This window comes from Lepidochelys kempii, chromosome 3, assembly GCF_965140285.1.
Source record: "Lepidochelys kempii isolate rLepKem1 chromosome 3, rLepKem1.hap1, whole genome shotgun sequence".
Taxonomy (NCBI): Eukaryota; Metazoa; Chordata; order Testudines; family Cheloniidae; genus Lepidochelys; species Lepidochelys kempii.
In genome coordinates, this window is record NC_136382.1 from 3,655,242 (window position 1) to 3,680,422 (window position 25,181).

At 51.5% G+C, this 25,181-nt stretch overlaps 1 protein-coding gene and 1 long non-coding RNA gene across 5 annotated transcripts in view; both read left to right on the top strand.

The window, feature by feature from the left end:
- The window catches only part of SELENOI (selenoprotein I), a 58,770-nt gene extending 47,569 nt beyond the window's left edge, over positions 1–11,201 (top strand). For all 4 annotated transcript variants that reach the window (XM_073335508.1, XM_073335510.1, XM_073335506.1 and 1 more), the window contains 2 exons: positions 540–722; positions 4,780–11,201. In XM_073335508.1, coding sequence (XP_073191609.1) covers positions 540–722; positions 4,780–4,896 — 300 coding nt within the window. In that variant the 3' untranslated portion in view covers positions 4,897–11,201. The remainder of the gene's footprint in view (positions 1–539; positions 723–4,779) is intronic.
- Positions 11,202–15,450: 4,249 nt separating this feature from the next.
- LOC140908091 (uncharacterized) lies at positions 15,451–20,188 on the top strand. Its single transcript, XR_012157747.2, has 3 exons — positions 15,451–15,547; positions 17,300–17,357; positions 20,118–20,188. It is a non-coding gene; the product is annotated as an uncharacterized LOC140908091 (long non-coding RNA).
- The last annotated feature ends 4,993 nt before the right edge of the window (positions 20,189–25,181 follow it).

Genomic DNA, 25,181 nt, shown 5'->3' on the forward strand with positions numbered 1-25,181 from the left:
TGTGTTGTCACATCTGCCTGCGTACGTGAAAGCCCCCTGCCCTCATCCCCCCAAATCATGACTACTGTTAAGCTGTGGAATCCGTGTCTTGCATGACAAACGGGCCGCCGTAGTGGTGGTGTTTAGGAAGACGTGCAGCTTTATTCATAGATCTGTCACTACCCTCGGACTGTGCCCAGAAGCAGGGCTTTCTGTCTTTCTCACTCTGCAGAGTTTTTTACTAACTTTCCAGATAAGTTTGGTCAGATTTGACCAGAATGGGCCAGTCAATGCAAATCAATCCTTGTGATGGTCTGCTCTTGATGTGGACTTCTCTGGTTATATGCACAAGAGGAATTCATGTCAAAATGGAAACTTTCTCAGTATTTGGGAAACTTTAGAGCAGATGATTGTCCATGATTTAATAAATATCGTTCTAGATAAGTACATGGCCCTCATTGCCATATTCTGAGTGAGTGATTCATGGGTTACAGAGGCTCGCGTTGGAAGGAAACCAAAGCATATCTAACAAACTTCTTTCCCCCTCCTGCCCCCACCAGTGCCAGTTGATCGTGTGTCAGATGAGTAGTACCCGGTGCCAGCCTCTCAACTGGATGCTGCTGCCATTAGCCCTGGTCATCTTTGTGGTGATCTCTGGAGTTGCACCCCATTGGGAAAATCATCTTCTATACCTACTGACTGCTCTCATTACCCTGGCGCACATCCACTATGGAGTAGGAGTGGTAAGTCTGCCTTTGGGCTTGGGGTTTCACTGTAGCGGCTCTGCTTGTAGAATTTACTGTGTTCCATTGCTGTTCAGTTTTGCAGGGGGTGTCGCATTTAAACCCTGGAATACTAGGTGGAATACCTCTGATCCAAAAGCATTTGCCAGGCAGATTGAGGCATTTATATAAAATGTGAAAGGAAGCTAAATAGGTGGCATCTGAAAGCTCTTATTTTGTATACCAGGAACCGACAGCCTGGCTGCAGCAGAAATTCTTCTAGTCGTTTAATTTAAAGACTGGGTCTGATCCAAACCCTGGATCCACATCCTGTTTTAGATCACAGTTTGCAGCTTAAAACATAGGAACCACACACTGGTGAAACATGGATTTAATGCTCCCAAATTCCAATGTAGTTACGGTTCTATTGGTCAGAAAAATGCCAAGATCATAGAATCATAGAATATCAGGGTTGGAAGGGACCCCAGAACGTCATCTAGTCCAACCCCCTGCTCGAAGCAGGACCAATTCCCAGTTAAATCATCCCAGCCAGGGCTTTGTCAAGCCTGACCTTAAAAACCTCTAAGGAAGGAGATTCTACCACCTCCCTAGGTAACGCATTCCAGTGTTTCACCACCCTCTTAGTGAAAAAGTTTTTCCTAATATCCAATCTAAACCGCCCCCACTGCAACTTGAGACCATTACTCCTCGTTCTGTCATCTGCTACCATTGAGAACAGTCTAGAGCCATCCTCTTCGGAACCCCCTTTCAGGTAGTTGAAAGCAGCTATCAAATCCCCCCTCATTCTTCTCTTCTGCAGGCTAAACAATCCCAGCTCCCTCAGCCTCTCCTCATAACTCATGTGTCCCAGTCCCATAATCATTTTTGTTGTCAGAATGGGATCCAGAGACTGGGTTGGGCAAATCTCTAATTTTAAATAAATTATTCGGGGACTTAGCTAGGTACCATTCGCTTCCTAACATTTCACCTTACTTAGAACTTATTTTCTGTAGGCTGCAGCTGCTGGTGGGTAGCACATGACTGTACACTCGAATCAGTCTGACCCTGACTCCGGTAGGGGGCACTGCTTGGGCGGACAGCCTTAATGTGTTAACCCGAACACAGTGTTTCTGCCCTGTATACAGATTTATAATCTTTCCCATAGGTGTTAGCTGATTTTTTTCATACTGCGCCTTTTAAATATTGCTTTCAGATGCCCCAGGCATACTGTAGCTAGAACTCTGTCTGAAGTGCAGTGGTTATGTCTGGCTAACTAAAGAGTGAACAAAATTACTAAAGAACCTGAATCACTGATGTAGAACCTGCCATATTTCAAGCTTCTGGGAGGAGTTCATCTGCTGGGGAGAATCTGGGAAGGGAGAGCACCGTGGAATAGTCTCCCCTGTATACAGATGCCTTCAGGGATCAAGGAAGCACTGTAGCCAACTGTGGGAGACTGGCACTGTGTGAAGGAATTGGCAGGACACAGAACATCTAGGCAGTGGGAGTGCTGCTCAGTGGGAAAAGCCCAGTTGGGTTGTCCTAGGTCAACTGAACAGGAAAATGACCAGCTCGGCAGCCAGAGTGGGAACCCAAGCACTTGTTGCTTCAGGCCAGCTCAAAAATATGTACGCTAGCTGCTTACAAGATACGGGTTTGACGCAGGACTCAGTGGGTGACGTTCTTGGGCCTGTTACGCAGGAGGTTGGACTGATGGTCGTCATGGTCTCCTCTCGCCTTATACTCTATGAAAACCCCACCCATTTGAACCCCTTTGTAAGACACACCAGTGGGTGAGAGTGAGCCTGCAGTTTCTCCTCCTGAGTTGCGGGTGAGCAGGCCTTGGGTGATGTGGTTGCTTAGCTGCCATGCTGTATGTGTTGGTCGTTTCCTGCCAGCCGTATGAATGGCTTTAAAAACAACTCTGAAATTTCACAAAAAGAAAATTTGTTAGTCTCTAAGGTGCCACAAGTACTCCTTTTCTTTTTGCGGATACAGACTAACACGGCTGCTACTCTGAAATCTGAAATTTCAGCCAGCCTAATGACTTGACATAGCTCTCTGCATAATCACATCAAAAAGCAAATTTCCTGAATGCAGCCTTTAAGTCTGACGTGGCTTTCCGCTGTCTGTCGAGAGGAAACGAGCCCTTTCTGCCTTTTGAAGGTCACTGCGAGAGGAGGCTTCTCAAGGATAATTAAAAGCGGGTCTCCAAATCTCAGACATACTGTCTCTTGGCACAGTTACATACCAATGTCCTGTTTTTACTGTCATCTGGTGGGAGTGGCGAGGCAGGACAGTCTAGTGCCGGCACTGTTATGAGAGGGTGCTGTGTAGCTGCTTTCTGACTACCGCGCTCTGGAAGCGAGCTAGCCTCTGCTCTTTGTTTTTGCAGTTCATGTGTGACTAGTATTCAACTGAGTGACTTACATATGCCCTTGTTACTTTTTTAGCTAAAGGGGGCGCGGGGGGAGGGATAGCTCAGTGGTTTGAGCATTGGCCTGCTAAACCCATGGTTGAGAGTTCAATCCTTGAGGGGGCCATTTAGGGATCTGGGGCAAAAATTGGGGATTGGTCCTGCTTTGAGCAGGGGGTTGGACTAGATGTCCTCCTGAGGTCCCTTCCAACCCTGAGCTTCTATGATTCTATTCTACGATTCTATGAGCATCGGCTTCACAGCTCACAACAGGCCAGACGCATTCAAGAACAAGTGCATGTTCAGTGAGGAAAGGCAGTAAACTTAAAAACTGATCAAAGGAAATGCATTTGGTGTGCAATGTGCAATTAGCCTTAGAACTCACTGCCACAAGATACCATTTGAGACCAAGAGTGTAAGATTCCATAAAAAAGTGTAATGAAACTATCCAGCTACTTTGGGTAGGCTACAAATCTCTTGGTAAGGTGTAGAAACCTTAATGCTTCAGGGCTAAAACCAGCCACTAACAGGTGAGGAGGGTTAGGGCACAAATTTCCTTTGGAGAAGCCTGCCCAGAACTGATCCCCTTGGGGGTTTCTTGCGCTTGCCTCTGGTCATAGAATCATAGAATATCAGGGTTGGAAGGGACCTCAGGAGGTCATCTAGTCCAACCCCCTGCTCAAAGCAGGACCAATCCCCAATTAAATCAAATTGGTCGCCGTGCAGCAAAGCACAGCACTGCATTAGATGGACTGTTGGGAATTGCCAGACCAGAGAAGTATTTGATTAGTCACAACCTCTTAGACGGTCAAATGCTGGACCCCACAGTGCAAACCCCAGTGGCATGCTTTGAAGGAGCGTCAGTCTTCCCCCCATCTGGTGGAGTGCAGAGTTGGTGCAGCTGCTCCACCCCAGTCTGGACTAGTGGCTTGTGGGCTCTGTGTACCAGAGGCTTTGGCCTGGAGGGAGCCTGCCGGCATTATCACAATCCATCCTGTCAGTGGAGAGAGGGGTATTTCAGAGAAGTACTCCAGTTCGCGAAGTGTCCTGAGTGGCAGGCCTGGCCATGCACAGCAGGAACATGGTGTTCCTGTGAGACAGGTCTCGTGCACCCATGTGGGGTGATTCGGCCTTTTTAGCTGCACATGCGGCTTGCTTGGTCTGTCGTGTGGTGCATACGGTGATGTCTACACTGCAGTGAAACACTGGCAGCTGGCACGTCATCAGAGTCAGCTGATCCAGGCTCACGGGGGTTGGCCTGTGGGGCTATGAAATTGCAGTGTAGATGTTCAGAGTCTCTGAGACCCTCCCTCCTTCGTGGGGTCCAGGCTACAATGTGAGCCCAGAAGTCTACACCACAGTTTTACAGCCCCACAGCCCAACCCCTGCAAGCCAGAGTCAGTTTACCACTGTTTAAGCCCCAGTTTAGGGGCTTCTGTAAGGGAGTGACTAATAGCCCTGGCTGGGGATGAGCATAGTATGGGCAGGTACTATGCATCCTTCCCATACATACAGCACTCTGCCAAATCCCTATGGTCCTGGGCCCGAATGCTGAGCTGCTCCGTTTGTCCCCTGGATTGTTTGAGGCAGAGGTGGAAGGCATGTTGGCGGATGTATTGCTTGCAGTTGATGTCTCTCTCTCTCTCTCTCTCTTTCTCCCAGGTAAGCCAGCTGAGCAAACATTTCAACATCCGGCCTTTCTCGCTAAAGAAGCCCAGTACGGATTGACTGGAAGTAGAAGAAGAAAAAAGCAGCCTGCAGTCTGCACAAGTACTGTAAATACCTGCTGGAAATAGCCTGAACTTCAACCATCACCACAGACCTACATCGATCTTCTGGACAGACGCTGGGGCTGGTACTGGGGCTAGATCCCCAACTGCCATTGAGAAAACACATACCGCCCTATGGTGAAACCAGATGAGGGGAGTAGCCTTTCCAATTATTCCTGTATATTAGACTAGCTGAACACCCTCAAGCCCCAACTCTGCACTGGTAGAGCTGGTTTGGGAACATGGATGGCATCGCTCAGAACGCAGAGCGCCTAAACCTGTCATGGTCACCAAAAATAGTCTGGCAGCTGAGTTAGTAGCAGTGGCCTCAACACATCTGTAACGGAGACGTTTGAGCTGCAGGGTCGGTGAGGAACGTCTTCGTCGCACACGCGGCTGTCTAGTGTTAGACCCTGTCAGATGACCTTTCTCCCTTGATGCTAGAGCAGTTCCCCGGCGTGCAAGCACACGTCCATTCATGCAAAATGTTTGTTTAGAAGCTTCAAATGATATTCCACTAGGATGATTTGGAAATTGAGGGGTTTGACTAAGTGGTTAAGGCAGCTTTCCCCCCCATCCCCCATTTTTCCAGCTGTGGGTAACTGGGACCATATCTTGACAGTATCCTTCTTGTTAACCATACATTGGCCACATGCATTCTTTAATCACGAGTCCATGAAGGGAACTTGAGCTCTTAGGAGCAATGTTATTTTGGGGTGGAGGGTGGCTTATAATCACCTGCAAGAGCTAAAATAGCAGATGGCCAAATTCTCCCTTCTGATAAATCAGTGCAACCTCATTTAATGCAAGAGGGTTGGCTTGCAGGGGAAAGGGGGGTCATTACATGCTACATGGAGCTTGTCTCATTTCAGACTTGCAGTATGAACTACAAGTTGTGTGCACGTCCCTCTGAAGGGTGGGACGATCTCTATATACGCAGTCTCTCCGCTCCAGATAACTGCATTGTGGCGCATCCCACAGTTTGGAAAAGCACCTGAATAGTTCTTACAACAGCTGACATGCATATACACTTGTGGATATTTTATTTGGGGAAAAGTAGAGGTGATTTTTTTTAATATATTCTCATTTAATTTAGGTCACACCTGTCCCGATGACTAGGCAACACATCTCATCCAGTGAGATCTTTCTGTTTACCATCTGTTAAGCCGTTTGTGTTCAGTGGTTTTATTTTTTTAATTCATTTAATTGAGTGGTGGTGAAGACTGAGTGCTGATTTTTCTTTTCTGTTCCTTGTATTTAATGAAGATTTGTGCTTGAATGAAGAGTGCAACCTAAACCCAGGCTCTGGACAGGCTGCACTCGGAAGCGAGCAAGCACAACGAATGTTCATATATAATGTATTGTGGGAACAAATTCATTCATACCTGGGGAGTAATATCTTGGTCATGGTGTATTCCTTCTGTGGGTGAAAAGTCTCCTGCACTAGGAAAACGTAACTGTAATTACTATTTAACGCTTTTCTTTTGTAAATTTAAATCATTGTCATGCAAGTTGTATGAAACAAAACATCCAGAAGTCAGTTCACAGCATTTCTTGTAAATAGGTTGGTTTTAATTTGAATTCGAATTCTCACTGTGGTGTCCTGTACAAGATCATAAGTGACGGGTAGAGGTACACCCTGCAAGACACATGGGGGAGAATTTAATTTCAAGTGGGAAAATATCATCACTGCTTCCATCTCCAGGTGTTCCCATCATGTGTTTTGGCTGTGGGGGCGATTGGACTAACCACGTTTTAGTTGTTTTGTTAGTGTGTCATGACTGTATGTCAGGAACCGGAGGAAGGTGTTCATCTGGGAGAGGAAAAAACCTTTTATTCCCCCCTCGGAGTTTATTAAATAAGTAGCTTACTCTCTCTTATATATATAATACTGACATTGTACAGAAAAAGCTTAGGTGTACAGAGGAATTGGGTTGTGCTTGAAGTTTTGACACTCGTAACTGTTGAATTCAATATATAATTATGGGCAAATTAACTTAACTTGTAGTTCACAAGAAACATTAAGAATTTGAAACCAGCCGTTGAAAATGGGGCGCACAGTTTAACTATCTGTGGAACATTTTCCTACTGCAAAATCCACCTTTGCGGCAGCGATGTTGCTGAGCTTGGGTTTTTCCGTTTGCATGCTGATGGATCATGGAATACTTGGGCCAGTTCCCCATGACTAGTCACGCGAAGACATTTCAGGGTCCCAAGCATGAAGCTGAATGTTATGCATTTCCTTTTATCGCAGGTGCCATTTCCTCTCCCCATCCCCACTCCCCCGGCAGCACTGCTGTGTTCGGACTTGGGTGGCATGAACATTGCGAGTGTTCAGACTGCAGTGGCTGCTCAGTTCCCTAATGCTCTGTTCCTCTGGCTGCAGAGTAGTACATTGAACTGTTCCTTTAGGTCGCGCATGGAAACAAACCCTGCAAAAAACACCCTGTCAGTTGTGTGGAGGCTGGCAGCTAGAGCAGGACTTGCAATCTAAACGCCTTCATGCATTTTATTGACATGTTCTTAGGCAGGATGTCTCAAAACCTGGAGCTGCCTTTTACGTGCACAGGCTTATCTTTGGGGAGTCATGGAATTTGGTGCCTTAACTTATTGCATGTTGGGGCTAGCAAATCATCTACTATCAAGGTATGCTAGAAACAAGTTTTTGCTGCTTGAGTTCAGGCAGATGAGGGCAGGATGAACTCTAACCTGTCCGATTCTGCTCTCTGGGCACGTTCTGCCCCCCAACACAATAAACGGTTTTCATTTGCGCAGTTTTTATCTGAATGTAGTGACTGATGCGCTTGATGTCATGGATTCTGGGGAATTACATGTTCGATCAGAAACAGACAAAATCACAGTCACCCCACCAAAAGTGTGTGTGTGAGGGAGCAAATCTTTTGGGTTGGTTTATTTTTAAAGAAAACTGTTGTTTTCTCCTAATTCAGTCATTAAAGATAAACTCGTTCTCTAGTGAAGGGCTGGATTTGGTCATCCTTGTTCCAATCTCTGAAATACTCAGTGAGGTAAATTGTACCTTAGCCTGGAATATTGGCAGGAAGAGCTGAGACTTGGGGAATAACACCTCTAGGCTGTCCATGTGCCCGAGTCAGGTAGTGTACATAAGTGGCTTCAAAATGGACTGTTCCATGTCTTAACTCGGTTTGTCTTTAAATCTCCACAAGCCGGTTGCCATAATGTCCTGCTCCTGTTCCTGTGCTAGAGACTAGCCGGAGCACTGAAAATAGACCAGTGGCTTGCTGAAGACACTTGGACCCATCGCGTTCCTGCAATTAGGGGTCTTTGGTTGAAGTAAGTGTTGGAAGCCTTGGGAGTGGACACAAATGCCATCGCGTGGCTTCTTCCACTCAGAAAAATGGTTCGTTACACATGCAGCTTCATTTCCATGCTGTTGTCTTGAGCGTGTGGAATGCAGGCTTGCACTTTGCCCCAAGCCTGCAGTCCCGTCCTGCCCAAATCCCATGCAAAGTTTTCTGCCAACCCCCAGAGTTCACCCTCATGACTGTAAAATCTGGCTCATGGGACATGCATTTAGCTGGGGTGCATACGTGCAGGTTTAACAGCTCTCTGAAGTCACTGGTATGTTAATGAAAGTAGCTGTTGTGGTCCAAGTTAGCGTCCCTCACAAGCATTTCTGTTGCAGTTGGTCCATTGGGTGCAAACAATAGGGAAAGCAGGAACTGCAGTGTTGAGATTGTACCTGGCCTTCCCATGCCTGTTGTGCCCTGTATGGTGGCTGATCTGTGAATTTATCATGCTCGCTGCCTGATCTAGGGTACTGATGGGGAATCAGTCAACACAGAATCTCATGGCTTTTTTTGAAATGGATGACTAATGTAATTCATGCAGTTTGGGGGGGTTTGGTCACTATGGCAAAAATATTCAGATCTTGGGTTTCCAGAGTTAGGCTCCTGCAGTCCATACTGAAGTTCCTAGATAGAACTGGCCTCTAAAAATCCGGTGTCTTCTGTCTGGGCTCCTAAGCCTTAGCCCCCAGATGAGAATGTTTTGGCCTGTTGTGACTTTCCAAAGTGACCCATCAGATTTGTTGTATCTTTATAAATGTTGCATTTTTGGAAGCTGTGGCCCAGTGGAATTTTCCTACATGCTGAGGACTGGTCTACGCTACTGCTTAAGTTGATGTAACTTACATCGCTCAGGGGTGCGCAAAAGACACCCCCACCCCCGTGAGCAACACCAGTGACATCGACTTAAGCGCTGACCACTCTGGCGCTGTCAGTAGGAGACACTCTCCCGTCGGCATAGTGGGTCTTCCCCAGACGCGCTACAGCAGCTCGGCTGCATCGGTGTAGCCTCGTAACGTAGACTTGCCCTTCAAAGATACACTCAGCACTGCCGCTTCCTAGGCACGTACCTTGAACAGCTGTGAAGCTCTTGTGGTGAACAGTGGCATAAAAAAACAACTTGGATTTAGGTGATTTGGTTTGTTTGTAAAGGAGACCTGCTCCTCTTTCCTTGTGCTGCAGCACTGGGATGATGGTAAATCATCTGCCTGCTGAAAGCCACTGGAGAACCTTTCTCTGCCATGGGTGGTGTTCGTTTTATGTGGTGTGCCCGCTCACTGGGGGCATCTTGGGCTGGTGGGCTGAGATCAGCTGGGCTATCTTAGAGCTCGTTTGCGCTTTGCTGAAATGCAGCTGGACAGCAAACCAGACAAGGGCTGTAGTAGCCAAGGGAAGCCTTTGCTAGTACCCTGCTTGCCTCATGTACCCAGTCTACCTCACAGCATTGTATTGGAGGTGGCAGCAGGCCAGGGCTGCGGTGACCGTGGTTTGTGTGTGCTGACTTGGAGCATGGTTGCCACAGAAGTTTGTTTAACCTCTTTGCTGCTGACCAAGGTCTTGATTAAATCAGAAAAATCCACCAGTGCAGCGGGACTTGTCAGTGCCACCTGTCTCCTGTCTTATGGCAGCAGCGAAAAAACGTAACAGAACAGGGAGGTATCACTTCGCATCACGTTCTTAGCAGACCTGTGTCCCAGAGGAAAGCTGTTTGCTACCTGTACCTCAGCCAGCCACCATCCTGGCGTCTTACGGAACATGCTCCAGGAATAAAGATCTATTAATAGGTAGTGCTAGTCGTTACTAACCCGTTAATTGTTCGGGTGCATTTGGTTTGGAGTGATGGTCTCGTTTCCAGATATAAATCTGCCTCATTCGCTCCATTCTGCCAGGACCTATTTGTTATTACTTGACAGCTGGTCAGACTGGTCCAGTGTGACATGCTTTTTGGGCAGCAAGAAGTTCTTTCTGACACCGCATCCCCTGCCAGGGCAGCCTTTAACTGAGTGCAGAGTCAACTAAACCGAATGGTGTGCTTTGGGGGCAGGTGGGCGGGAAGCCCGAGCTGAAAGTGCTCTGGAAGGGGACTCTGTAACAATGACGTTGTGGGCTCCGTGTTTGTATCTCCCAGGCTTCTAGATCAAATGGATCTTCTACCTGCCAGCCCTGCTCATTCAATCTGAGAGTCGAGCTGGGCTCTTCCCGGCTCATCCCCAGCAATGGAGACAGTGCAGGTCACACCCTATCCTCAGTTACGCCCATACAACGGAAGGCAAAGCAGAGCAGAACCCTCCTCGTTCGGGCTCTGCAGGGCTAATGGCGTTGGAATGGAAAAGGCTCACGCTAGTAGCTGTGGGTGGGATTTTCCAAAGTATCTGACTTTCATTGGGACTTGTCACTTAGGTGCAGGTCTGTTGAGTAAGAAGGGGGCATCTTAATTGACTCTTAGCATACAACTGCCTGCTCCTGCTCCCTTCACTCTTTGGGCTAAGGGGGAAGTAACCCCCATGACACTCCTCACCGCCCCGCCTACAGAAACAAACACTTCTGGGGCAAGTAACTGTAATGTGGACCCATCGTGCTTCCTGAGCCTGGCCCTGTGTGACTGGGGCCTGCTATCACTGCTCAGAGCGCCTCTGCGTGCCCTTTCACTGCAGTGAGTGGGTCTGCCAGCACATCCTGTCACATCCCACCCAGGTGAGCCCATAGCCTGGCCGGGACCAGTCACCGCTAAGCAGACTGATTGTACAGAGCTTTAACTAAACAGCAAAATACAGTATCAATATTGTCTTGTCAATGCAGAATTCTGCCAAACCTGCGTTTCTCATCAGGATCCGTGTCTGTCTCTCCCTCCCTCTCGTTGGGAGCTTAGAGTACTGCCGTGGATTTGAATGCCAACCTGTTAAAGGCGGTTGCTGATAAATATTTATTGTAAAAAATAAATAAATATTGAAAATAAAACTTCAGTAAAGAATAAAATTTTCCAAGCCTTTTAGTGGTTTTCTCGTCTGTTTTTGCTGGTTTCAGTAGAACCCGTTGTCCAATTGCCTTGAGAGAGGCGGTCTCATCCTTTTAACTGTAGAATCGGTTTGAGGGTCGTTCAGTCTGGTTGGGTCAGATCATGCACCCTCCGTGGGAGATGCTTCGTTGGGGCTGGCACAACATCAGACAGCCGGCGGAGGTTCCTAGGTGCACGTCTCCAGTGCATGCACGCCCTTGGAAGTGACCAAAGGAGCCAGCTGTCAAGTAACCGAACACACAGACACACACAGAAAACATGGGCCCAGCCCCCCGAAGCTCTCAATGAACCAATTCCACAGCGTGCTGTCCAGATGGAAGAAAGCGTTGCATGCTCCCAACTCATGATTTTGACTTGCGGCATATGCAGTCCAATGGTTCCATTCAGAAGGTGGGCGCCTTAGGCATGTCTCCAGCAAGTGCACGGAAACATCACACTTGTGAGAGCCTCAAAGGTGGTGGTGATGCAGTGCAACACGCTGCACGAAGCCTAGTTCTAGTGCAGTCCAGCTGCTATAAAATCCTGCAGTTCAAAAGTCAATTGCCCTAAAATTCCCCCAACCTCCCAGAACTTTAGCTGAAGAATGTGAGTCCTGTCCAGCTAGCTCGTATTACATGACCATTAAAGGTTCCCTAAAACACCCACGGCCGGTAAAGAAATGTATCCCTCTGTTGTGGGGGGAGACTGAGCCACAGAGGGTAAGGGACTTGCCCAGCTGTGTCACAGCAAGTCTAGGGTGAGATGAGAGCAGAATCCAGGAGTCCTGACTTGCCTCACTAATAACCCAATTACGCTGCTGCTTCTACATTCCCCATGTATGAGGCAAATTCTTCCTTTCCCGTCGCACGCATTACACCAGAGGAGAATGAATCCGCCCGCTGGATTTTCCTTCACCCTCGCTAATGTTTACTGTCAGAAAGCAGGCTTCCCCTCCTCCCCTCTGGGAACAAGAGCCAGGCTTGGGAGCAGACCTGACTGCCCCAGTTTGCTGAGTTCCAAACAGTGCCAGCAATAATCGGGCTTGCCGTAATTAGAGATGCAAATGACTTTGTGCCTCGAGCACAGTCACCTGCAAAACTGGGTCTTAGCCCAAAGCCATTCACTCTTTACTGCTGCTGTTCTCTGCTTTTTCTACCCAGCTTCAGATCCTTTTCTCTTCCACCCTCCTGGCCTTGGCACTCCCCTCTGCACTGGCTTCCAGTTTGGGGTTCCGCCCTGATATTCAGAATGCTGTGAGCCACCGTACCCCGTGCTGGGAGCCCGGCGGCCATGGAGCTCCTGACCCCAAGGAGATCCCCCAGAATGGGAGCTGGGCCTGGCCTGGGGGGAAGGAGAACCATGTCCCGTGAGAGGGGCGTTGATACCCTGCTCCCAGCCCCCTCGTGGCCAGGTTTTCCCGGCCACTGGCAGTGAAGCCTGATATTTTAAGCTGAAGTTCATGGTTGTACGTTAACTAGGTAATTTGCATAACACATCGGTGCAGGAGCAGCGAGCAACCCCAAGAGGTGGAGCACGGCTCGCTCCCTGGCTGCCACTATCAGCCACCAGCCGTGGTCTCTTCGGCTCCCCTGCCGGCAGGGGCAGGGTGTGGGTCCAAGGCGAGGGGCAGCAGCTCATCCAGGGCAGCTGTGGTGTTTCGGTGCAGAGGGCAAAGAGGCCTGGACCCAGGCCCATAACCAGCCACCCGCTCTGTGGAAGGAGCAGCTGGTGCAAACCAGGGAACAGAGCTGAGCGGTGGGGCCTAGTGCATAGAGAAATGGGCGACGGAAGACCTAGGTTCTGTTCCTAGGGTTGCCAACTATCTAACCGCACAAACCCAAACACCCTTGCCCTGGCCCTTCCCTCAGGCCAGGCCCTTTCTGTGAGGCCCCATCCCCAGCTTCCTCAGTCACTCGCTCTCTCCCACCCTCACTCACTTTCGCTGGGCTGGAGTGAGGGAGGGGGCTGTGGGCTGAGCCTGGGGCAGGGGGTTTGGGGGCAGGGGTTGGGGTGCAGGAAGGGGTACGGGAGGGGGTTTGGGTGCAGGAGGGGCCTCACGGCTGGGGCAGGGGGTTGGGGTGCAGGAAGGAGTGAGGGGTGCGGGCTCTGGCTGAGCGGTGTTTATCTCAGGCAGCTCCCAGAAGCGACCAGCTGGCTCGTAGGCTCAGCGGTGGCCATGGGGGCTCTGCGTGCTGCCCCTGCCTGCAGGCACCGCCCCCACAGCTCCCATTGGCCGTGGTTCCCGGCCAGCGGAAGCTGTGGAGTCCGTGCTTGGGGCGGGGGCAGCGTGTGGAGTTCCCTGGCTGCCCCTGTGCCTAGGAACTAGAGGGCTGTACCGGTCGCTTCTGGGAGCCATGCTGAGCCAGGGCAGGAATGGAGCCTGCATTAGCCCCTGGAACTTTTAGCCACCTATTAAAATCTCCCGGCTTGCTTTCAATAGCCACCGGGAGACCGAGGCCGATTGCGGGAGGCTCCTGCCAATCCAGGAGGGTTGGCAACCCTATGACTGTTCCTGGCTCCCGCACTGACCTGCTGGCTGACCTTGGGCATGGAGGGCCACTCTCTGTGCCTCAGTTTCCCCATATGTATAATGGGAGTAATGATCCTGACCTCCTTTGTAAAGTGCTCTGAGAGCTATGGATGAAAATCCATGTGCAGCCGGGGGCTGAACACAGACCTCCCTGCAGCTGCTCTGAGCAGAGCTGGCGGAGGGGCAAACAAATGCCCTCCTCTCCTGCGAGCAACTAACTCCGCTCGGCGGCGGTGGCCCCACTCTGCCCAGGGCTGGCCTGAGGAGTGCGGGGAGGGCCAGTGCAAGCAGAGGGTACAGCCACATGCTCCCTGCCCAGGGCTCCTTGCAGTAGGAGAAGTGCGCCCCTGGTGCTTGCCCTGGGAACTGCGTGGACGCTGACTGCTTCGCAAAGCTGCCGGGTTTTGCGGCCGTTTGGGTGAGTCTGAGTGCGGGGTGCTGCTGTTTCCTGTGAGAGGTGATGTGCAGGTACCTCGGGCGTTGTATGGTCCGTGACAGGGCAGTGCATGGACAAAAGCTGGCGTCGCACGGGGTCTGTGGAGGGGCAATGCACGAGCAGAGGGTGTCTGGCGTCGCACGGGGGCTGTGGAGGGGCAATGCACGAGCAGAGGGTGTCTGGCGTCGCACGGGGTCTGTGGAGGGGCAATGCACGAGCAGAGGGTGTCTGGCGTCGCACGGGGGCTGTGGAGGGGCAATGCACGAGCAGAGGGTGTCTGGCGTCGCACGGGGGCTGTGGAGGGGCAATGCACGAGCAGAGGGTGTCTGGCGTCGCACGGGGGCTGTGGAGGGGCAATGCACGAGCAGAGGCTGGCTGGCGTCGCACGGGGGCTGTGGAGGGGCTTTGCACGAGCAGAGGGTGTCTGGCGTCGCACGGGGGCTGTGGAGGGGCAATGCACGAGCAGAGGCTGGCTGGCGTCGCACGGGGGCTGTGGAGGGGCAATGCACGAGCAGAGGGTGTCTGGCGTCGCACGGGGGCTGTGGAGGGGCAATGCACGAGCAGAGGGTGTCTGGCGTCGCACGGGGGCTGTGGAGGGGCAATGCACGAGCAGAGGCTGGCTGGCGTCGCACGGGGGCTGTGGAGGGGCAATGCACGAGCAGAGGCTGGCTGGCGTCGCACGGGGGCTGTGGAGGGGCAATGCACGAGCAGAGGGTGTCTGGCGTTGCACGGGGGCTGTGGAGGGGCTTTGCACGAGCAGAGGGTGTCTGGCGTCGCACGGGGGCTGTGGAGGGGCAATGCACGAGCAGAGGGTGTCTGGCGTCGCACGGGGGCTGTGGAGCGGCAATGCACGAGCAGAGGGTGTCTGGCGTCGCACGGGGTCTGTGGAGGGGCAATGCACGAGCAGAGGGTGTCTGGCGTCGCACGGGGGCTGTGGAGGGGCAATGCACGAGCAGAGGGTGTCTGGCGTTGCACGGGGGCTGTGGAGGGGCTTTGCACGAGCAGAGGCTGGCTGGCGTTGCACGGGGGCTGTGGAGGGGCTTTGCACGAGCAGAGGCTGGCTGGCGTTGCACGGGGGCTGTGGAGGGGCTTTGCACAGCCGTGCGAGGCTGGACGCTCTGTCTGCCCCCCCCCCCAGAATCACGCTCGCTGCTCAAGTGCGAAGGCTTCGCTTCTGCCGCGGTTGCTCCGCCCTCCCCCGGGAAAGGGATCTGGGGCCGGGGGGGCAGGAGCAGGGGCCGCCCAGCCGCGGGCTGTATTTGCAGGGGAAGGGAGAGCGGAGGAGTTTGGGGCCCCTGCAGCCCCTTGCTCCCAGCCCCCCGGGAAAGAGACCGTGCGCCCCGGGGGTGCCCCTTGCAGCCAGGGCCTGCGGAGGTAGGTCCCTTGGGTGGTGGAGCCGGGGGGGTGGGCTGCGGCTTGGGGCCCCTGCAAGGAGCTTTGAATCTGCGTTTGCAACGTGCCCCGGGCAGGCTGGCCCCGCTTGCCTTGGGCCTGACCAGGTCCCCCGGAGAAGCCCCGTGAGGGCCATGCCAGCCCCCCAGCAAGCAGCCCCCCCCCAGTGTCGTGGCAATTAGGACGGGGTGCTGGGAGGACGTTTACCCCAAACCCGCAGGGAGTCCCGCAGGTGCGGGGAGGCACTAGCAGAGGCAGAAATACTCTCCAAGAAAACAAGAGCCGGTGCAAAGAGCCCTGTTGAGCGCGGGTGGGGGAGCAAGGGGGGGCATTGCAATGTAAGGACCCCCCTCCTTGCAGAACAGACCCCCCGGGGAGAGCTGGCTGGGGGTTATAAAAAGCTTGTGCTAGTTGCAGAGAATCCCGGGGAGCACCTATTGCTGCGGGGGGGGGGGGTTGCCCCCACTGAACTTAGATTAAAAACAACAAAAGTTTATTCCAGGAATAGCTGCTGCAATTGTATTGGGCACATGCTCAATTCCCAGCTTCTGTAGCCCAACCTCTGGTGGGTTTTTGTAGGGGTCCCCTAGGGCCCCGCGCTCCCGGATTCAGAGGTCGGCACTAGTGACAGTCCGGTCCCTTGACGGGATCGCGGATTGGGCCTCCCAAAATCACCTGGCCACGTGACAGGTTAGGCCTTGTACAGGGTGAATTGATTTTAAATCCAAGCAGTTGAAAGCACCAATTCTGATTAGAGTTTAAATCAACAAGCAGGGAACTTTGTTTTAAATCACTGATTTTAATCTTGGTTTGCATTAGGGACTTCAGTTATTTTTCCTACGGGCAAATTGATTAAACCATTAAAACGTGTGGATTTGCAATTAAATAGAGCCTTTACACTAAATTTGGTCCTTTTTTTGCTACCCCTGTATCTACACACATTTATTTAAGGATTTACGTAGCTTACATTTGTTCAATTCATAGTGTTTATATCTTTTATTACATTAGGAAAATGATGAATGGTGCATTTCTTCTTTACTAGATGATTGTATTATTTGGGTTTGTTTCAAGCTCTATTTGGATGGAAATTGGAATTCTATTACAAATGTGCAAAACCAGCATGTAAATTATATTTGGTCTTATTAGTTAAATAAAACGACCTCAGATGTGCCGGACACCTCAGAAAAAGAGAATATCAAACCACATTTTACATTTAAAACTAACAGATTTATTAAACAAAAGAATATTATCTTCAGTTAGTGAATGGAACTGTTTCTGGTCGTCCTGTGTGTCCAGATTTTAGAACTAGTGGTTCTCATCCTCTCACAGCGAGTTGTTAGTCATAGGTTGGAAGAGGAAAACAACTCCCCAGTGCGTAACTTTGCATGAACTAGTCACTGAACTTCCCTTGTTGGCTGAACTAAAATGAAGGAAATATTCTCTTTGCACTAGCAGAAGAGGCTACTGCTGTCAAAAGTTGGGGTTTAGCACGTCGACAAACTCTAGTTCCCGATGCTCAGACAGCGACTTCCATCAGTTCAGTGATTTCACTGTCTCTAAACATTTGGTAGCAAACCCTGTAGGGCCTAACGTTAATTGTTTTTAATTTAATGTAAATGATTTGAATAGACTGTTGTAAGTTTGTGCCAAATGGGTTTATTTTAAAACAGATGCATTTAATTTAAATACAAAAATCCAAATGAACTACAAATCTGATTTATTTTTTAAACATAGATTTTTGTCCACTCTGCCGGTGGGGCTTTGGACACCAGCCAGGAATGAGTGTGTACATGTAAGTCAAAGAGTTGTTATAGTTGTTGATGTTTAAAATCAGTGGAAAGGAGACCAGGCTTTAGGCAACCTGGAAAATAAATGAGGGTGGAATGTTATGGGAGAGACAAGGTGGTGAACTGTTATCTTTTACTGGACCACATTCTGCTGGAGGAAGGTGCAAGGTTTCGAACTACTCACAGCTCCTCTCCAGGTGTGGGGAAAGAAATCGGGGTGTTTGCACTCAGTATGGGTTGGGACAGATACTTCAGCACAAGGGTTAGGCTGGTATGCAAAAGGGGTTTCAGGTGGGCCCTCTGCAGGCTGGTGTCTATTATGAGAGTGGCTTGTAGCCAGGGGGAGTTCAGCTCGTGCTACCTGTATTGGTCACAGGCTTTGAAATTCAGCGGGGAACAATTGTGGGGAGAGCAGCTCTGCACAGAAGAGGCCTGGGATTCTGCGTGTTAGGAGCTTTCATTGCAGAAGGAGCTGGTCAGGCCTTGGGCCGGTGGGGGGTGTGGTTCAGGTGCCACCTTTGATTGTCTGTGATGTGAGACCTGGTGGTGGTGGTGTCTGGTGACGTGACCCTTGGATTGTGACCAGGGCAGTTGAGAGAAGAGGGGCTGATGCAGAACAATCTGCTTCTGAGCTGCTGGTTCTCTTGGAGCTTTACGCGGAGTTGGAGTCCCATCCTGGGTCTAGGCTGCATGCCCAGGTTTGCTCCTGGACTGTGTCCTGAGTGCCATGGCGGATGTTATAGTCGCTTAAAAGCCCTGATTGCTTGTATTCAGTTTCAGGAGACAGCATGCAGGGCTCAGCGAGGTCTCCGGGCTTTGCTTTTCACTCTAGAATACAGACTCCAAGGAGGTCTGTGCACAGTTGGCTGTGAAAGGCCCATTGAACAATCCCTTGTCCTGAGTGTCTGCTTGGAAATGCCATGGGTGGACCAAGAGATCAGGCAAAAGATTGCAAGGCTGACTTTCCAGATCTGTACTGTGGCACTGCTGAGCCTGGCTGCCTCTACTAATCCTTTTGCCAATACATTTTAATCTAGTTCATTCGTTCATGTTGCTCATTCCCTGGGCCTCAGTTTCCCCAGTAGAAAAAACCCACCTTTATGGAGGAAGTGTGGGTAGATTGGGTAAAGTTTGCACTTTCCTTTGGAAAAGCTCATTGCTAGGATTCTGAATTTGGGTTCTATCTCTGAATGCCCAAAGCATGTTATGTGCTGCCCGCAAAACAAGTTAAAGACACGATAGGTGCCCTGGGAAGAGTAATTGAAATTGCCTGTTTTCTCCAGACTGAAGGAGCTCGAAGGCTTGTTGCTTCCTCCAACAGAAGTTGGTCCAATGAAAAATATTATGTCCCCCAGCTTGTCTCTCTCTAAAATTACTGCCCCTTTCTATTCCAGGAGGACCTTCAGATGTTAACATAAGAACGGCCATACTGGGTCAGACCGAAGGTCTATCTAGCCCAGTGTCCTGTTTCCCCACAGTGGCCAATGCCAGGTGCCCCAGAGGGAATGAACGGGCCAGGGAATCATCAAGTGATCCATCCCCTGTCACCCATTCCCAGCTCCTGGCAAACAGAGGCTAGCGACACCATCCCTGCCCAGCCTGGCTGATAGCCATTGATGGACCTGTCCTCCATGAACTTATCTAGTTCTTTTTTGAACCCTTATTAATATCTTGGTCTTCACAACATCCTCTGACAAGGAGTTCCACAGGTTGACGGTGCGTTGTGTGAAGAAATACTTCCTTTTGTTTGTTTTAAATCTGCTGTCCATTCATTTCATTGGGTGACCTCTAGCTCTTGTGTTATGAGGAGGAATAAATAACACTTCCTTATTTACTTTCCCCACACCAGTCATTATTTTACAGACCTCTATAATATCCCCCCTTAGTTGTCTCTTTTCCAAGCTGAAGAGTCCCAATCTTCTTAATCTCTCCTCACACAGGAGCCGTTCCATACCCCTAATAATTTTTGTTCCCCTTTTCTGTACCTTTTCCAGTTCTAATATAACCATGTCTCATTGTGCCAGGCACTGCCATAAAAATACAGACACAATGTCAAGCTGTCTAGAGCTCATGAATATGAGTGCCAACCTCAGAGCAGACTGCAACGAACCAGGGCACAAACCCCAACTAGCTGTGTTTTTTTGTACTTAGATTTCACCAACCATCACATGTGAGCTCCTGGAGCCCTATAACAGCCTAACCATGGAGCCCCAGACAGTCCCCCTGGGAATCGGGTCTATCATGCCACCCAGTGAGCCTGCCTTTGTGATAGATGGTCCGTTACATCAAGAATCACAGCAATATTCAGGTCAAGTATTTCTTCACACAACACACAGTCAGCCTGTGGAACTCCTTGCCAGAGGATGTTGTGAAGGCCAAGACTATAACAGGGTTCAAAAAAGAACTAGATACATTCATGGAGGGTAGGTCCATCAATAGCTATTAGCCAGGCTGGGCAGGGATGGTGTCCCTAGCCTCTGTTTGCCAGAAGCTGGGTGACAGGGGATGGATCACTTGATGATTCCCTGTTCTGTGCATTCCCTCTGGGGCACCGGGCACTGGCCACTGTTGGAAGACAAGATAGTGGGCTAGATGGACTGCCGGTCTGACTGAGTACGGCTGTTTTTATGGCCTTTGGGGCTAACTGAAGGTAAACAGACAGGGATCTCTTGCTTCTGCTTAGAAGTCTTACCCACTCCTTGAAGTCCTGCAGTGTAGGAATAACAATGTCTTCTTGACAGGGATTTTTATTCCCTTCCCCCCAGAGCTCACGCTGATGGGACGAGTGTTTGTGCGGGTCTCCTCTTCGTGGGTGTGGTGGGAGCAATCAACCAAGTCCTCGGCCCACTGGTGGTCCACAATGGCTTGCCTAGTGTCTGTGGCCTTCTTGTGATGGAGAAGAGATGACACCTCTTCTGGTAAGCTAGCACTTCACACTTGGGAATGCTTCTCTCCTGCCCGGGGGCGGGGGGGGGGGATTCATAGTTTTAGAGCAAACACGTAAATATTCACTTACAGCGTGGGATACAGAGATCATGAGCGAGATTAATACAGGCAGCCGCTCACAAGCATTTCAGAAACACTAACCACATTGTTATAACCCTAATACCTGGTTTAGCAATGCTAACAAACAGGAGAGCCAGACTGGTTTCCAGCTCTGCATTTCAGTGTGGCCAAGGGGCCTTGGCATCAGCTGGCACCTGGTCTTCCAGCGTCACAAGCAGTCCTGGCCCCGACGAGTTTGCCATCTGTAGATGGAGGGTGGGGAGGAAGGATTGCAACGGACAAAGGATTGGTCGGGGGTTGTTTGGCTCATGGCATGATGGGTCCATGGTGTGGTTCTGTGGTTGGGGGTTTTGTTGTGTTCCCCACCCACCCCCTGTCCTGATCAGATCCTGCGGCTTTGTGCCTCTGTGCTTTTGCTGCAGAAATTTGGAGACAGTCTCAGAATTGTTAGTCAATTTCCCTCCCAGGCACTGTTAGGACCGAGGGGAATTGGGAACAGCTCGGGCATTGGCTTTTGTTTTTTTAAGAACAGATGTCGAGTCTGACCCTGAAGAAGAACCAGAAGCCGGAGTCCCTGTCCCAGGGGCCTACAATCCGACCGGCACAGATGGGACCTGCTGGGGAGCCCGAAGGAGGGAAGAAGTGAGTCTTCAGGGGGGACTGAGCTGCAGGGACGGCGTTTGGGGGTGGGAGGCGTAGAAAAGCCCGCAGGAGTGGGAGAAGGAGGCGAGTGGAGCATGGAGGAAGAGCAGAGTGCATAAAGTCAGCGTCGGGGGCGCGAGATGAGAGACGGGGCGGGAGATGAAGACCACAGGGCAGGATGCCTTTGGTTGGCGTTCCCAGGTTTAAGGAGGAAGAGGCAGTTGCTCTCCTCCCATTGTACGTGCGTGTGGCCTAGACAGACACGGGCGGGACGCTCCAGTTCATGGACACATGTTTGTCTGCGTTTAACTTACATTGAAAAACCAGTCAGGTGTGCAGGCCCGTGGTGGGGTTGGTTTGCCTCGGGCTCAGTATCTGCCTAAGCAGGCCAGCCCATTGGAGAAACCCAAATGTTAGAAACTTGGCCCTGATCACAAGAATTGATCCTTAGGCTTAGAACGGCACTTAAAGCATTTGCCCTTATTACAGAAACTGGTTTAATTGGGCCTGGAGAGAAGATGCAAGGCTGCTTTTCGCCAGGCTTCTGTCCACACGGGATCAGACATGGCGCTTTCAGGCTTCACTGTCAGGGCCCCCAACTTTAAGGGTCAGATGCTGTCTCCCTCCTGGAACTGGCAGCCTTGGGTTACTGGTGAAGCCCATTTCTCTCCAGCATCTGCTCCTCACTGAACCACTGTGCGCAGAGACATTCCACCTGGATGCTCTCGCGAGGCTGAGACGGCAGAGGGTCGGGCTGAGAGCCCGAAGGGGGTCGCCCACAGAGGGGAAGGGAGAGGAGGCCCACAGCCCTGACTGAGCTCTCTGCAGCGAGGAACCGGAGCTGACACGTCTGTGCCCCGGTCATGCCAAACCCACAAAAAGATGCAGGAATTGGGCTGTTTTTTAGCTTAATTGGCTTGTGAGTTGCTTGTTGGCTAGTTTTTGGCTTGTGGCTTTTTGCTTGTTTGGCTTGTAGCTTGTTGCTTCTGTTTTTTTGATCGGTTCCCGGCAAGGAGGGGCAAGTGGGGGAGAGAGTCGGGGTGCACAGCGGGCCCACCACAGTCCCAGACTGCAGGCCGGGGGGATCTAGCTACACAGGGTGTTGGGGTTCTCAGGGATTGCCTTGTTCTGAAATGGGATTAGCTTGTATTTTGGCTTATTGTGAAAGTCGGGGTGCTTATTTGCTGCGTGTGCTGTGCCCCCGGGAGCGCAGGGTAGCCCATGCCTCCTGGGTGCCATCAGGGAAGTGACAAAAGTGCTTCTCAGCCACTGCTGGCCATCGTGGCTAGCTGTAGGTCACATGCAGCAGGGGAGTGGGTGGCCGACAGAGCCCTGCATCAGTCGCATGCCCTGGTGGTGGCGGTGCTCTGGGGGCAGGTTAGGAACTCTTCCAGCACGCCTGGAGGTTGTGGGGGATTAGCACAGTGTACAGATGCCTGCCTGACCCCCAGCTCAGCGAGCGCGTGGGGTTCTGGAGCGCTGCATGAGGCCTGGTGAAGGGGCCGGCCATTGGCAGCGATTAGCCAGGGACCGGACCCTTCTCCCAAGCCTGAGCAGGTAAGTTCCCTAACCTGCAGCTCCAGTTCTTTGCTTGCTCTTCAGCACCGTGGCCAGAGGCAGGTGGGGTGGGCTGGGCTCATGCAGATGGGCCTGGAGGGCTGAGATGGGATGGACGGGCAAGGTGTCAGAGCTGCCTTGTCCCTCATACCTTGGGCCCAACACGGCTATACCTACGCTGCAAACGACAATGGCAGGCAGCCTGTTTCTGAAGTCAGCTCCATCGGGTGCTTTGTAAAGCTACGTAGCTAAATAGCGGGGCAGTTCTTGCATTTGGGGGCTGCTCGCTAGGTTCTCCTGCCTGCACTGCTGGGTCGGATGGCCCTGGCTGGGCTGACTCTGTGTACGAGACCCTTGGTAGCCGGATGCACCGGTGCATCCTCTTGGATGCCTGGCTAAGTCTCTCATGAGCCATGTGATTTTTCCCAACCCCCTCCTGCGTGCGGGAGATGTACAGAGAGGTAGCTGCAAGATGGGGCTTTGCTGAGCTGACAACGGGCTGCGGGACACCATCTCCCCCGGCGCACTCCCAGGGCAGAGGCTGGAGAGCAGACCGGGAGCAGCGGGGTTTGTGGAGAGACTTGGAGGAGTCCAGGGAGGATGCCCGCTAGATAGGTGGGACCATCCCACACCTGTGGGGTTGGCATGGAATAGATGCAAAGCCAGGAGTGGGAGGAGGCAGCCAAGGAGACAGGATGTGAAGGAGAAGCCGGAGGGGCTCGGCGTGAGCTGTGATGGGGAGTCCCTATTCGTTCAGAGCCGGGGGGGAGAAGGTTGATGTCAGCCTACAGGAAAGGGGTGAGGCTGTGTATCAGTGAGATGTTGGGGATCCAGAAGGGGAGGAGGTTACGAGAGTCCTGGGGAGCAATGAGCAAGGCTCGTGAAGGAAGGAGAGTCCCAGGAGTTGGCCATGCCTAGATGGTGGGGGGCAGAGGTGGAGAGGGGTCAGAGTGTGCTTCAGTCCAGTACCCCCCATTCCTCTGATACAAGCACACAGACATGCCATTTATTGCAGGATCCCTGCCCGCAGCAGGACAGAGCAGCCTCCCGGAGGGGAACGGACCGGGCCCGGCAGCGCCGTGGGAGAACCGTGAGATAAGGACTGTCTAATAGCATTGTGTGTCGGCCATCTGGGGGGTGCGGAGCTGGGGCAGAGGCAGCGAGAGCCCTCTATCCAGGACAGCCGGGATGGCAGCTCCTGCGTGGCTACGTTCGAAGAGCTCAGTCGGACGAGAGGGGTTGAACCGGAGCATCAGGGAGGGTTCTCAGGGGAGAGGCTGCTCTCTCCTGGAGGGAGGGGAGAATGGAGGAGTATGAGCAAGGCAGGGTCACCCTATAGCTGCCCTTCATTCAGAGGGAGGAAGGGGAAGCCAACGTGGGATACGGCTATTTCTTAGCTGTCCTGTTGCCATAACACTTTGCTGCTAATCACCTGATACAGGTACCACAGAATGCTCACAACCCTCTGTGAAGCAGCAGGTAGATGCGTGCTGTCTGTTGTACAGGCAGGGAAACTGAGGCACGGTGACTTGGGGGTGGGGCTGGGAACAGAACACAGGAGTCCTGGAGCTCAGTCCTCTGCTCTAACTTGCTTCTTGCTCAAATGTAGCCTTTTTAAACAAGCCCCCAAAATGTACTAACCGTGTCTCAGGGCCTTTTTCTAAAGTATGTGTGATGCATGAAAGGGATCGTTAATAATGTAAATGATGATAGCATTTCCGTAGCACTTTGCATGTTCAAAGCACTTGGCAGACATTAACTAATTAGTCCTCAGAGCACCCCTGTGAGGAAGGTAGGTTTGTATCCTCATTATACAGATGGGGAAACGGAGGCACATACTTGCCCCAGGTGCATCAATGTCAGAATCGGCTATGACGTGACACAGAAGAGTGCAGGTAAGAGGCTGAATTGTATTTACTGTCCTTAGTAAAAGGACCCGATTCAGGGAGACGAAAAGTCCGTATTTTGGTCACCTGAGGGGGTTGGTATATGCTGCTTCCAGAAGTTGCTGTTACAGCTTCAGGCTTTTTGGGATGTTCAGTGCAAATAAAGTATCATGCAAGCGCTTAATGAACCCTGTAGCAGTAGTCTATGGTGGAGGTTGGGGGAGGCAGGTTGGACCCTCTGAGAGGAGGTTATTCCGTCTGTTCCTGTACGTCTGCCTGTGTCTGCCGCCTCCGAGCCTTTCCGGTTACACAGCCGCTTGTTCTCACGGTGGGTCTGTGGCAGGAGCTTGTCTGCTGCTGAGGTGGGTCTGTCACCTGGACCCTGTGCTGGACTCCTGGTGTTCTTTGTCAGTGACTACGCGTGCCTTCTCCGAGCACACAGGTCCTCTCAGCCCTTGTGCTTAGGCTTAATTGGAGGTCTTCTGTCCTTCGTGTAGGGCTGACCCTGGGGGTGGGTAGGATCCATATGACCTCAGTGCATACTTAGTAATTGGGGTAGCTGGCCACTTTGTCCTAGGACTGTGGAAGAGCACCAGCTGTCTCGGATGGACCCTTCCACTAGCTGCCCCCGGGCGTGTACCACAGCTCTGCCCCAGCCCTGATGAGGCTCAGCGGCGTCCCTAACAATCTCAGGATTCATGTTCTAGCACGTGGAAAAACCAGTCCTGTTACAGAAAA